The sequence below is a fragment of the Opisthorchis viverrini genome, assembly GCF_000715545.1.
Source record: "Opisthorchis viverrini unplaced genomic scaffold opera_v5_116, whole genome shotgun sequence".
Taxonomy (NCBI): Eukaryota; Metazoa; Platyhelminthes; class Trematoda; order Opisthorchiida; family Opisthorchiidae; genus Opisthorchis; species Opisthorchis viverrini.
The window spans coordinates 1,241,351-1,256,821 of record NW_008751772.1 but is presented as its reverse complement, the minus strand read 5'-3'; the positions used below and the strand labels follow the sequence as shown (position 1 = coordinate 1,256,821).

Genomic DNA, 15,471 nt, shown 5'->3' with positions numbered 1-15,471 from the left:
CAAGGCCGATGGAATTTCATTTCCGTCCTTGTGTTCTCAACGGCTGCTTCTGGAGTAGTAGGAGAGCTAGCTCCGAACCTGACGGGACTATATAACAGCCAATAGAATAACCGTTTTCGTTGAGACAAATTTCATTGGTTGTTCTTCACTCGTCCTTGACAGATGAGTTGTATTCTTAGTGTCACTTTTTTCACCCGCTTGTACGCGACAGTGATCAATAGATCAGCCGGTTAGCACGATCGTTGACTTTTTCTGGTTTGGCCAAGTGCACCAGGCTATCAATCGGCTATCCAGACCAGGGTTCACGGTAATAAGAAGGCATTAAGGAGACTGTGGTCCACAACATTGTGGATGTTAGTTCAGCCAGGGGGTCCGAAATATATTCTTTCAGGACGTTACAACCCCGGAAGGAAGTACTACTAACTGGAGAACAGTAAAATATTACCTCGTGTAAAATGCAAAATTTTAGAAGCTCTTATTAGCAAAAGATCTGAATTTCACCCAAAAGCATGCGCTTTTCAAACTTGCTGTGACTCACGAAGCCTATGCGTCTGTAAATAGCTGTGTACCTGTTTCCTTCTTCTTGTGGTTCATTAGGTATGTCCCAAGCCCGATTCTCCAACAATATTATTTTTTTCAAATTTTCTAATTCGCATGCCAATTTGATCTTGACGGCGAATTAGGTCAAATTTGGGTTTAGGTAGAACATAAGTTTTTGTGAAGCTTGAAGACTGTTCTTACCTGGTGAGCCCGAGGTCGTGGGATGCCGGGCAGTTTCCAGAAACCGCTGCTCGACGTCTGGACAAGGTTATTTCCTATTTGCTCCCAAAGTTTGTTGCCATAAATATACGCTTGCAAATCAATATGGTGTTGACAGGAATGGCGGTTTGCGCTAATAATTGCTTAACTCGCAGACGACACTTCAATGCACAGGGTTGATGCGGATCGAGAAACTGGACCTGCCCACGAGTCCAGAGGAGGGCGGCTCTTCCAGGGTTTCCATCGACCTTTCCGTTGATCTTCAAACGTAAGATGCCTTTTTGCATCACTTTTCATTAGAGAATACTATAAACGACAGATTAGGCTGAGCCTGCCGCCAATATCAAATGGACTTGCAAATGCGTGCTTATTGGAAAATGCCTTTTGTTGTGTCGTGTCAGCTGACCTATTTGGTCTGTCGATCCTTCCCTGAACTGTGTCATCCACCGCCTCTTTCTAACGCACAGGCTCTCGGCTGTTCGGACGGCAAACACTTTATCATTCTACTGCGAAGTCACTGCCAATACGGTGGACTGTATAGCTTCTCCGCCGCGGACGAAGTAGGAGTGCGAATCAGTGGCCTTGGTCCAAAACGAATCGAAACCAGTTTGGTGGAAAGGTTTTACAAGTGAGTAGAACTATTCCAATCAGATGTGTGTCAGTCGAATCGTTTTTTCTTTTTTCTTCAGTTTCATATCACTCTCGTTTTGAACAGTCGTCTTCCTGTCCTGGCACAATTATTCATGTAAATCCACACCAAAGGGAAGGGGGGACACTGGACTCGAGTTTCGCTCTTGTTTGAGCTCATCAGCAGTGCATATCCAATGGCCGTGCCGGGGTTTGAGCTCCGGACACCTGATATGCGGGGCAAACGTGTTACCACTATTCCACCGGCGCACGTTGGACGCATCTGAATTCTCACGCCTGAACGGGTGAACGTGTTCTCACTTGAGCGATGTGATTAGTATGTCCGACACATAATCGATCCGACGACCTAGTAAATGTCCAGGTTCTGACGATCGATGGTCTTTTTCTAAAAGTTTGGTTCTTTATGCTTTGGCGCCCTAATACGCCGGCAGTCCATGAACATTTAACCCCTCGATCTCTTTCCGTCAATGTGCTTCAAAATGCCGCCTTATGTTCCAAGTTATACGTTCATCAAAATACTGCAGCCTTTTTTCTTGACGGAGCGCGCCACTCATAGGATCACTGGGAAATCTCAACAGTGTCTACTCAGGTTATCATCTTATGTAGTAGTGTTTAGTTTTTCGGTCTGTTAAAATGGCTCTGCCCTCGACCTTCCCTGGAGTCAAGCTAGATCACCATATGTGACTTGTGTTCAAGTGTGATACGGCACCACTTTTAATTTAAACTTTCTATAATTTCGCTCCAGGTACGACAGTGGGTCCAAGCGCTTCGCAGAAATTACCTCCACTTCGCATTTGTCAACGGTGGTGGACGCTGTGATGCTCAAAGGAAAAACGCGGAATCGCTTTCCATCAGCCAGCCCCAATATCTGATCTATTTGACTGCAACCATTTCGATGGAGTGTCTTCTTACAAAACGAGTGTAGACCGCGCTTTCTTCCCTCTCCTATGTAAATTTATTTCCCACAAACTGCTTCGATGAAATTGTGAATTTTGAGTATTTCCTTCGCCAAGTATCATGGCTTTTAGCGACCAAAAAATTTTCATTATGTTCGATTTTCTGGTGAGTGGTTAAAACTGACGGCTGGGAGTCGTGACCAGTTTAAAGTTTGAAGTGTGTAAGCCAAAATTATCATAAACGAATGACAGTCAAGACTGAGGAAATGCTGTGCTCAATTGGTCCCGGAAGGGAGATCTACAAAGCTACCGGTGAACGAAAGAAACCCTTCGTCGCGGGGTTATTTATTGGAAGAACCAACTGAACAGTTACAGGCTACTGGCCATGTGCATCAGTAGTATCCACCGTTACACAGGGATGAAAGCCAGGCTTCATGATTTTAGTCCCGAACTACTGCGGTTTCGGCTGAGTTCGTTTTACTTTGCGTTTGAAGTGACCTTTGTTTTGTTCATTGGTGGAGCGCAGCTATGGGTTCGTGGTTGAGAATTGTATGTGTAGGTTAGTATACAAACTGCTAGCCATGGTTGACCGTCGGTTTCAGTGGAACCGACTGACCGAACAACCAATCGTGATTGGAGGTCAAAGGCGGCTAGCAGTATCTATTTTAAAACACACACGCCACACTGCTCAACGCACAACCACCAACCCGTCGCTACGCTCAACCACGCCCCCAACAACGCACTGGTGATGTCACCTCGATTGGTGATGAAACGTTTGCAATCCAATTGTCCAGCTCAGCGAACAAACCAACAGCCATCTGTGCTACCTGCGATACCTACATTCTCCTCTGGAGCAAACTTTGTTAATTCCACAGAAAAAAAGTGGCAAATGCAATCAGTGAAATGTTCATACTGTAAAGCCTCTGAAAGAGAAACACTCCCTGATCTTGTTGAGAGGTTACCAGTAAATACACATGAATACGGAGCTGTCGCCGCTGAAGCGCTCACCTTACTCGGTAAATAATGCAACCACTTGGTCATCTATCACCCAATTCATGGTCGTATTCCCATAAACGAACTAAAATCTAGTCAGTTCAGAATATCAATACCTCATTGAACATCACGCACCAAGGAAGCCGTGCATCCCTACTAGGACATGTGCAATCACCTAAACTCAAATTTAATTCAACTTGTCATCTTGTCCAAGTTGGGTCATTAACCTTTCCTAGTTGACACGGATGGGGCGTGTATTGATCCTTTGAGCGAGCTAGGTTCGTTTGAATGTGCGCTATGACTGAGGTGAGTCACATCTCACTAAGCATCGGCGGCCCACAACCCTACGTCAGTCATGCAAATTAACTAGGTCCTCCTTGTAGTATTGTGCAAGCAACGATAGTCTCGTTCAGCAAATTCACCTGGCGGTTGTAGGTTTTCTGTTGATATGTCGTCCTTGGGCTCTTAATGTGCATCCCTAGCCTCAAGGTAGCAGCGCCCAGGAGCCAATCACGGAAGATACTTTATTTTTTGTTATTCGTGAAGGAAACTTCTGCGGCTACCTAGCGTGACCTGAATGCTTTCAAGACTATATTAAGCGGCTCCCCAGAAAACTCCCAGTACGGGCGTAGGTCACATAAAATTCACGGCAACGTATACGTCTTGTATACATCCAGTGGAATGCTGCAAGTGCAATTTTACTGCAAAAGACCCGTGCTCTGCAGATCTCATTTGGGTTACCAGAATTTGGTGAGTATTTGAAACACGAAGCTTACTCGTGATAGCATTTCTCGAGGTGTGAGGAAACAGGCCTTACCATGCATCTACACTAGCAGAGGATGCCGGGAAATAATTGGATACAAGAATGATTCCCATTGGCGAAATTCCACCCGGATCCCGCTTTACCGCTCACGGTCAAGTGTTGCTACCGCCGAGAGGCCTATCCCACGCAAGATTGGGACGCTTGTCCGTCCGGTATCAAGCCGAGATCTGATTGGTCGAAAGCCTGGACCCAACAGCCAATCATGACCCAGCATTAACCGAATGCCAAATACGTTTTAGACGTTAATATACCTTGTGCATCTTTAGTAGAACAGACCGAGTACAGATCTAGAAAGAATACGATTACTACGGATTATAGGACATATTGTATGTCAGGGAGTTTACTGTGGAGAGTAGCAAGTTCCACGAAGTATTCTGGCTGCAAAACAGCCCGCAACATTTGTGCATTTTAAGCACCGAATTGGGACATTTTCTCATGAAGCTGGCCGTGCGTAGTGAGGAAGTTAGTAGTAACTGAAGCGCATAAAAATGTAGTGACGCCACTTGCAAATGTTGAGGTGAGTGGGTATAAAATTTGGTATTGTTACAGCCACACGGCGCACAAATCACATTCACCCAGGTTGGGTGACGCAAGAGAGGAGATTAGACGGTGGTAAAGACGTGCAAAATTTTGAAACTAAAACGATAGAACGCGTCAGGTAGGGTTCAAAAATAGCTTACAGGAGCTTAGAAGAATGAACAAGTGGACCAATACTTCATGTTTGGGGTTTGTGGTGGTCCATCGAGGATACCCGTAATGGAGTGAGATAGATACGTACATTAAGCCTTGCCATAAACAAGTTTTAGCCGACGCAGTCAGGTTTCAAGTGACACACTGGAAGTAAACCCAACTTATTTTAGTCGAAATTATGGGTCTTCGGAAGCTCCGATCTTTGCGTGGATCTAGTTCAATACGTCTGCGCGTTTCAGTGTATTTTGGTTAAATGAACGAAATTTCAAGGTCACAAACGGCTACCAATTCGCATCTCATAAATAGTTCACGAGATAAGGCATGAAATCACGCTTCAGCATACTCTAGCATTCTGTGGTGTTTTCACAAGTGAGATAACAACCAAGGAATAGCCGTTGCGATTCCGCCCAGAAAAATGGTGGATTGACTTTCGCATTCACAAAATTCATACATAACAAACGAGATCAGTTTGCTCACTGAACCTCAACATGACACTTTTTTGGAGAGCTGGCCACCCGTTCAGCTGAAAAAGAATTCGGTGCATTGTGCAGTATTGGCAACAGGTTGCACCTCACTGGACGATAATGTATGCACAATTAATCAGCCAATGGCTATCTAACAACACAACACTGTCTTGCATTGGAAATAATCGCACTCTCTGGTTAGAATAAGTTATCCTGCCCTGCTATGACGGACAAAAATAAGGCCAGCCAAGGGATTTTTATCGAGATAGCTGCGTGCGCTGTCGTCTAACTTGGCTACTTACGTAACTGCTATGCCCACGTCTGTGTGTGATGCTGCGTGAGGCCTCATCTATGCACAATAACCTAATTCAATGGTGAAGGATAGTCCGCTATTATTATAACCGTTGCTGCCTCTTGTCTTTACCACTTATAATGAACACCAAGCCGGTATCTATGCAAGCCGATAAACATGAAGCCTAAACTATGCGTGATGAACTAATATGAGAGACAACGACGTTCCTTCATGCTCATAAATGTTCTCCTTTTTCCAAATCCACGCCTGTAAAACATTTAACCACTTGTGACGAACTATTTCTACTTATTGATTGCATCAGAACAAACGTAATGTGTAGTGAATTTGGTTCACTCAACAGAGTTACAGCTTGTACACCCCCTCGGCAACATCTATGAACACACGAATTTGCAGCTACCTCACGAAGTGTTCAATAACTCTGGTTGTCCACAATGCTCCAACGGTGCCCTCGCTAAAACTGGAGTCTTACTGCTATGTAGGTAAACTTCCTGGTTACTTACGCAGTCCCACTGGCCGAAATGCGTGATTTGTGCGTGCAATGATGATGCGATAGCGAGATTCGGCGATGGTAGTAATGATGGTCTAAATGGGAGCTGCAGTGTTTATTTGAGCTAAGTGCTCAGGAGAAAATATACTTCAACACATATCCAAGTAACACACGCTTCTACAGTGCCATTTCCCCCGTCTTTATCGTCTAATTGGTTGATGTACCCAGACTCCCCGTAAAACACACCATCAACGCGCCTTGTTTGCCAACCCACAATTGTACTGCCTGATCGGTCCTTTCAGTCACTACACAGCCCTGAACATCCACGAAATCTTTCCCTTCCTTGTCCTCACAATGTCTCCTTCTCTTAGGCGATTCGAAAGAGTGCACGGTGGACAGCCCTCAACTCACCTCATGTCCCCCCCAAAGGCATTCTCAACCTTGTGCTGAACCTCACACACGCCTTCCGAAATGGAAGGAGAAAACTAAAATGTAAGCAGCTCTGTCGAGCACCCGTGTTGTTGTCTTAATCTTGCTCCGAATGTGGTGTTTATTTCGAAAACTTTTCCTACGAATCAAAAATTTCATTTACAGCACAGAAAAATTTGCTAACAGAGACTCACTAAATATACGTGGTTTGAGTCTTGCAAAACAACTAGTTTTTAAATTCTCTACGGTTTTCTTTAGGGTGTTCATGCACCATTTGGAGGGCACCTCATCTTCCAGTCACGCAACAACGCCAGTCATCTCACGATATTGTCCAAGCTATAGTCCGCACATACGCACACTTCCCTCACGATCGCGTATGTCAACATGCGTTCGCGCCCGTTCTACACCTGACCATCGATCACAGTTGTGGAAACCGGGTAGTGTCGGCTCACTGCATTAGTGACCACTTGTGACTGCCTTCTATTTCGGGCCGCAATATAACTGCCACATTACCTTCCGGCAGACATTTTGACGCCTTTGGGTCCCCAATGTAGACAAGGCTATCTTATATGTTCGTTTGAATAGCAGCAAGAGACCACCGCGCGCCCTCGATGGACCTAAGAATGCCTCGATTTATGTTGGTCCAAATTGGTCAGGGTTCCTTGGTCTCTCCTTACTACCATGAGAACCCCAAAAACTCACCCAAGCTGTTCATGTCCATGAACCCAAGTAGGACGTCGCGAGGAGTGTAACGAATCTATCGTACCCAGTTTGGTATCTTGCCCGTAATTCAAAATATTCCTACCATTTCCCGACAGAGCGTATTACAAGCATCCACAAGACCACCCCAATCCGTTGGATTTGTACCAGAACTCCATAGTACTGGCCACCTGATTGTACTCTCTGCTTCTTAGCAGCGCAATGCTTCTAGCGGCAAGATCTTTTGTGAAAGGAATGAAACCCTTCGAGCCAAAATGTTGCATATCGTCACATATGCGCTCAAACCAAGAACCACTCTAATCCACGCTCATGTTCTTTCAAATCACTAAATTTAATTATCTACTGTAGCAGTTATGCCTCTGGTGGATTACTGTCCCAGCAAGACCGAAAGCCCTGGATGCCTATATAGGGGTCAAAAGTTTTGACCGACATTAAAACCTCAATTGCTCGTCAGTTTTAGTCCGCCAGGGACATGTCGTAGCTTAAGAAAATTAAATTCAATGGTGCGAATACTGATGGCCCGCATAGCTGCCGCTGGCTATTCGCACAATGAGATTGATTTCTCGAAATCTACGGCATTTTCAGACTTGCCATTTCATAGTGTAGAATGTCTATGTATAATGTATATGCTCCTGTATTATTGAAAATCCTTTACTATGGCAATTTGTCTAAATGAACTAAATCCCCAGGTGAATAGACCCCGCCGATTTTGAATACCTTAACGAATGATAAAAATCGCGAATTGTGGAAAAGGTTGACTCACATACAATGAACGTAACTTTCAGGTATTTTTCCACCGGAACAGACTTCCTCAACATTCTAGAATCTAAATGGCCTTTGGAGATGCAACTTATGCGCAGGCGCATTCGTGCAAACAAATTTTTGCCGATGATTCTTTGTTGCCAGTGGTGCACGCTAATTATTTGCTAACGATCGTGCACGTTGACTGGCAAATTACAGAGTTTTTCATTACAGGTTCCGAATTATGCTAGAAAGTCCTCCGGGTTCATCGATCTTAACCGACGCACACCACTAACATGTGGCTAGGGGTACACGATACCTAACTAAATAGCCACATAGAGCCTACGTCGACAGTACCAGACAGCTGAACGATCTTAACCGACGCACACCACTAACATGTGGCTAGGGGTACACGATACCTAACTAAATAGCCACATAGAGCCTACGTCGACAGTACCAGACAGCTGAACGATCTTAACCGACGCACACCACTAACATGTGGCTAGGGGTACACGATACCTAACTAAATAGCCACATAGAGCCTACGTCGACAGTACCAGACAGCTGAACGATCTTAACCGACGCACACCACTAACATGTGGCTAGGGGTACACGATACCTAACTAAATAGCCACATAGAGCCTACGTCGACAGTACCAGACAGCTGAACGATCTTAACCGACGCACACCACTAACATGTGGCTAGGGGTACACGATACCTAACTAAATAGCCACATAGAGCCTACGTCGACAGTACCAGACAGCTGAACGATCTTAACCGACGCACACCACTAACATGTGGCTAGGGGTACACGATACCTAACTAAATAGCCACATAGAGCCTACGTCGACAGTACCAGACAGCTGAACGATCTTAACCGACGCACACCACTAACATGTGGCTAGGGGTACACGATACCTAACTAAATAGCCACATAGAGCCTACGTCGACAGTACCAGACAGCTGAACGATCTTAACCGACGCACACCACTAACATGTGGCTAGGGGTACACGATACCTAACTAAATAGCCACATAGAGCCTACGTCGACAGTACCAGACAGCTGAACGATCTTAACCGACGCACACCACTAACATGTGGCTAGGGGTACACGATACCTAACTAAATAGCCACATAGAGCCTACGTCGACAGTACCAGACAGCTGAACGATCTTAACCGACGCACACCACTAACATGTGGCTAGGTCTTTCCGAATTCATCCGCCACAAACTGCCGCACCTCAGATGACGGCGTTCCATATCTCAGCAGGGCCTGCCATGTACCCAACTCGTCTTCGGTTAGGCGTCAATTGACTGGAAGCCGATCGTACGGAAACTTTCACAGCTGTGGTTGTGTCCAGAAAATAAAGAGGTCACTGCCAGTTGGTTCCTTTGCCTCCGTAGACAAAACCGCACTGGACAGCTGGTGATTCGCGTANCCGCCACAAACTGCCGCACCTCAGATGACGGCGTTCCATATCTCAGCAGGGCCTTGCATGTACCCAACTCGTCTTCGGTTAGGCGTCAATTGACTGGAAGCCGATCGTACGGAAACTTTCACAGCTGTGGTTGTGTTCCAGAAAATAAGAGGTCACTGCCAGTTGGTTCCTTTGCCTCCGTAGACAAAACCGCACTGGACAGCTGGTGCTTCGCGTACCTTTTTTTATTAGAAATTACGCTCTGCTTACTAGCTTCTTCGGATTCCATGGCTTTCCGTTTTTCTTGGAGGGCGCCTGCTGATTTTGTAGTACACCCATTCGTAACGCAAAATAGTGTTGGTGCTTCGATTACTGGATGAACGCACAAATATCACAAAGTTATCTTCATGTATATCTCTAGCCGCTGGCTGCATAGCCACCACAGTGTCCAAGCCTTTTGAACTTGCGTAGAACATTCTGACCAATCAGAGTCGGGCTGCTTTTGGTCCGTTAGTAGCTCGCCGTGCATCTGCCCAGTGGACTTGGTGCTCAGTTATTCCGAAGGGTCTGACAACTCCCCTATTCTCTATACTCACTTTATTTTTTGAGGAAATGCAAGTTCTAAAGCTGCTTAACGGATGTTGTACCCAAGGGTCCAACGCAGCAGCATCCTGTCCGTCTTGGATACTAGATTTTAGGCACGACTGCAAGTGAACACTGGTCAAAGACAGACTACCGTGTGAGGGAAGGCCCGAACTTGCAACAACACTGCGCCTAAAAGGGCTTACGTGGGAAACACAAGAATCAGCTTCTGGAAGTAATTACTACAGAGTGAACTCGCCGCCAATGGTCGGAAACGGGCCGACCTGGTAACACGAAGTGCATGTAGAAACCGAGCAAGCCATTTGAGATTACATAATGAAAAGTGTTATAACTCAGGCAAACGTGGAATGTACTTGGAACAAAACACTGTTGCAATGCACCCAAAGCAACTTGAGGTCGCTAATTTCATTGAAATCCTACAGAGCCTTTCGCGAAATTCTTACGGGTCACAAAAAATCAAAAGGTTGTGGTACTAGTGGTATTCCCAAGCCCTTGGTACCATTGATTCCGTCTTGGATACTAGATTTTAGGCACGACTGCAAGTGAACACTGGTCAAAGACAGACTACCGTGTGAGGGAAGGCCCGAACTTGCAACAACACTGCGCCTAAAAGGGCTTACGTGGGAAACACAAGAATCAGCTTCTGGAAGTAATTACTACAGAGTGAACTCGCCGCCAATGGTCGGAAACGGGCCGACCTGGTAACACGAAGTGCATGTAGAAACCGAGCAAGCCATTTGAGATTACATAATGAAAAGTGTTATAACTCAGGCAAACGTGGAATGTACTTGGAACAAAACACTGTTGCAATGCACCCAAAGCAACTTGAGGTCGCTAATTTCATTGAAATCCTACAGAGCCTTTCGCGAAATTCTTACGGGTTACAAAAAATCAAAAGGCTGTGGTACTAGTGGTATTCCCAAGTCCTTGGTGACCATAGATTAATCTTTCTAACGTCAATAGTTGTCGTCGGGGCACACAAACCACACCACGGCGAAGCCTAGTCTTTTCATGCCGTTTTTTTTCAAACACCAACCAAGTGGACCAGGCGACTATGCTAACATAGTCAAAACTATGACCTGGTTTGAGAGAATGCGAGTGTCACACGGATACCAGTGGTCAGTATAAATGAGTGAGTCACGGATTCACACAAACCATCACCACGGCAAAGTCCAGTTTCTTCTGGATGAAGAAAAGGCTGAAGGAATGGAAGAAGTGAAACGTGCTGTCAGTGAGTATTTCACTTGATTCGTTTAACAGACCCTCGGAAGCGTGTCAACAAAACCGCGAAAGGTCTCGATTGCTGGATGGAGAAAGTTTGGGCATAATTTTTCGAGCAACAATATAGTTGACCATCTGCTTACTCCTTTCTGGACTATCGGTGCCTAGCTGTCACGCCAGCCGAGGGAACGACGAGGGCTGGGATATTATCAGGCTGCCCAAGCCTAGACAGGTGAGGTTGATGTGCAGAGGTCAGTCTCGAACCACGAACCTTCCGGTCTGTAAATTCACGCTTTAATGGCAGTACCTGTCTAACTTGTTTGCGTCCATCTGGGAGGAAAAATATACCGTACCACACCATCGATTTGATTCCGTAATAGTGCTGCTCTTCAAATTGTAAACCTATTATGCAGCTTTTCGGGCTGCTGGCCTTGCCGATTCTTCGCCATCTCAAGGCTGTACGCGAAACTTTAATTCGTAAGTACCAAACGGGATTTCAAGCCGGTAGAGACGATGAGTGCGGTGTTCGAACTGTGCCATGACTTCAAGTGCGCTTTCTGTTTTGTTGATTGGTCAGTGTTCATCACGCTTTCTCAGCAGGGAATGCCACAGAAGTCCGTTAACGTAACTTGGTCCCCATGTCCACATACCTCCAGGCATGAGAGTGACACTGTAATGTGATGTTTAGCAAAGATTCCCTCTCCATCTCCACTTCTGTTCAACTTTGTTGTTAGGCAGGAATCCAAACGGATCCCACTATACCGCACGTCCTTAGGCGCTGCTACGGCCGAGAAGCCTGGTCTGCTCTAGGTTGGCCCAGAATTCGGGGCGCTTGCCGGTCCGGCATCAAGAAGAGATCTGATTGGTCAACAATCTGGACCCAACAACCAATCATGATCCAGTATTGGCCAAATGCCGGCTACCAATGGCGCATCCAGAACGCGTCAGAACTTCCAGAAAGTTATAACCGCTTACGCTATATATACGAAGCGCTGTACAACTGTTCTTGACTTCGTTTTGGGCATTAATAGATCCTGTGCACCTTTGGTGGTTGTTTTGACGTGAACGCTAGCTTGGGAGGCTCAGACCGAGAACTAAGCCGAGGAAAATACCGTTCCTACAACTGGAGAACGGGAACCCACGATGTCAATCGGATTTGATCAGCTCCGAGAACTATTGCAGCAGCAACAAAGGCAGTTTGAAGAAGCGCTACTGAAGCTCATTGAATCACTGACTCAGAAAATGCATATCCAGACAGCAGCAGTCAGTACTGGTGAGTCTTCTGTTTCCTCAACTGATGCAGCCGCGGCCTCAATTACGGAGTTCACATTTGACGCTCTTTCTGGTCACACTTTTGACTCCTGGTTCAAGCGGTACGAAGACATGTTCAAAACTGATTTTTCCAAATTTGACGATGGATGGAAAGTCAGACTATTGCTGCGAAAACTCGGCACACCGGAGCATGAACGGTTCACAAATTTCATTCTCCCCAAGCTGCCCCGCGACCTCAGCTTTCATGAGACGGTCAGAACACTGTCCCAGATATTCGGCGGTCAAACATCACTGTTCAATATCCGCTACCAATGCCTTAAGTTGGCCAAGAAAGATGATGATGATTTCATCACGTTTGCCGGTGTTGTCAATCGAGAATGCGAGCGCTTCAAGCTCAGCTCAATGACGGAGAATCAGTTTAAGTGCCTCATTTTCGTATACAGTCTCCAGTCCTCCCATGATGCTGACATCAGAACCCGGTTGCTTAACAGAATTGAACAGGATGCCGAAATAACGTTGCAGTGCCTCTCCACTGAATGCCAACGCCTCATCACCCTGGAGCACGACACGGCTATGATCCGACAAGAAGCCCGATCGAAGACAGGGTAGGCCTCCCACGAGTTGCTGGCACTGCAGTGAGTGGCATTTTGCTCGTTATTGCAGGTTCAGGCGTCACAAATGTTCCAGGTGCAGTCGTTGCGGCCACAAAGAAGATTTATGTCGATCTCAAAGACTGCAGCCACCGGCACACCACCGTGCAGCCCGCAAATCGCGGTCCAACTCGGTGACGACAACATTCAAAGTTCATTTTGCTTGCCGAAGGAGGTTCGTGACGGTTCGTATCAACGACATCCCAGTTCGTTTGCAACTTGATACTGGCTCCGATATCACGCTGCTCAGTGAACGAACGTGGAAACGAATCGGTAAGCCACATGTGAAGCCGACTGAACACTGGGCCCGTAATGCTTCCGGTGGTAAACTGAAGTTGACTGCCTCATTAATTCCAATGACTCGACGGCGCAAGCCACCTGCTACCTGACATCATGCCCCAAACTTGATCTCATGGGGCTAGATTGGATCGAAAAGCTTAATCTGCTGGATACACCAATCAATTCTATTTGCAACCGCATACACGCAGCACCCGGACAAACTGATTTGCCAAAGCGTTCACTTGAACACCTCCTACAACGTTATGCATCTGTATTCACTGACGAGCTTGGACGGTGTACAAAAGCAAGAGCCAGACTGTGCCTCCTCCCTGGTGCCAAGCCAGTCTTCAGGCCAAAACGTCCAGTGCCTTATGCAGCCTTGCCTGTCGTTGACCAAGAACTGGACCGACTTCAGAAGGCGGGTGTTCTCCAACCGACCAACTACTCTGCTTGGGCCGCACCTATTGTGTTGGTAAAGAAGGCTAACGGGACGATCCGGTTGTGCGCAGATTTCTCCACCGGTCTCAACGCGGCACTGGATACCCATCAATACCCCCTGCCTCTCCCAGACGACTTGTTCGCGAAACTGAATGGGGGTAAATGTTTCGCAAAGATTGACTTGGCCGATGCGTATCTCCAGGTTGAAGTGGAGGAAGAATCCCGAGAACTGCTCACGATCAATACGCATCGAGGTCTGTTCCAGTACACTCGACTGCCATTTGGTGTCAAAGTAGCGCCGGCCATATTTCAACAGATTATGGATACGATGCTGAAGGATGCACCAGGCGTTGCCGCCTATTTGGATGACCTCATTGTCATGGGTTCCAATCCCCACGAACTGTGGCAGCGCCTTGATTACGTGCTTAGTCGTATTCAAGAATATGGCTTCAAAGTGCGCCGAGAGAAATGCACATTTTTCATGCGGTCGATAAAGTACCTGGGGTTCATTATTGACGAACATGGCCGCCGTCCAGACCCGGAGAACATTGAAGCGATCAGACGTATGCCAGCACCCACAGACGTGGCGTCCCTCAGGTCTTTCCTCGGTCTCGTCAGTCACTACAGTTCGTTCCTGCCTGCCATGCATCGCCTTCGAGGCCCACTAAATCAGCTACTTACCAAGGACCACAAGTGGACATGGTCAGAAGAATGTCAACGCGCCTTTGACTCTGTCAAATCCATGCTAAGTTCCGATTTGCTACTCACACACTACGATCCATCGATGGAAATTGTTGTGGCGTCGGACGCCTCGAACTATGGAATTGGCGCAGTGATTTCACACGTATTTCCAGATAGCAGCCAGAAAGCCATTGCACATGCGGCCAGATCCCTGACTTCAGCCGAGCGCAACTACAGTCAGATAGAAAAGGAAGCCTTGGCGATCGTGTTTGCCGTTAAGAAGTTTCATAAAATGCTTTACGGCCGTCAATTCACCCTACTGACCGATCACAAGCCACTTCTTGCTGTGTTTGGCTCGAAGAAAGGAATTCCGGCATATACTGCCAACCGGCTCCAGCGATGGGCCACTCTGCTTCTGGGGTACGACTTCAAGATAAAATACCAGTCCACTACCAGCCTGGGACAAGCCGACGCACTGTCCCGACTCATTGATTCAAGCAGGCCAGAACCAGAAGATACCGTGATCGCAACAATTGCCTTGGAACCAGAGGTTAACCACGTAGTTTCCGAAGCTGTTCGCATCCTCCCAGTGACTGCCGACATGGTCCGCCAGGCTACCGATCAAGACCCTGTGCTGCAGCAAGTCATAAAGTACCATCGCAATCAGTGGCCGCGTACCTGCCAAAAAGACGAACTAAGGCCTTACTTCAACCGGCGTGACGCATTATCACTAGCCGATGGATGCCTGTTGTTTTCAGAACGTGTGGTCATCCCAAAGAAGTTACAACCAGCCGTCCTGAATCAGTTCCATAAAGGGCACCCGGGAACAAACAGGATGAAGGCCCTTGCTCGGAGTTATGTCTACTGGCCTTTGATGGACTCCCAGATCGAGCAAGTCTCGAAATCTTGCCTGCGGTGCGCTGAAGCATCCAAGTCACCGGTGAA

At 46.8% G+C, this 15,471-nt stretch overlaps 1 protein-coding gene across 1 annotated transcript in view; it reads left to right on the top strand.

Annotated features, from left to right (window-relative positions):
• T265_05897 (hypothetical protein) overlaps positions 1-1,031 on the top strand; it is a gene marked incomplete at both ends in the record, with an annotated part of 69,067 nt that extends 68,036 nt beyond the window's left edge. The window contains one exon of the mRNA XM_009171026.1: positions 915-1,031. Within this exon, the coding sequence (XP_009169290.1) occupies positions 915-1,031 (117 nt within the window). The remainder of the gene's footprint in view (positions 1-914) is intronic.
• Between the last annotated feature and the right edge of the window lie 14,440 nt (positions 1,032-15,471).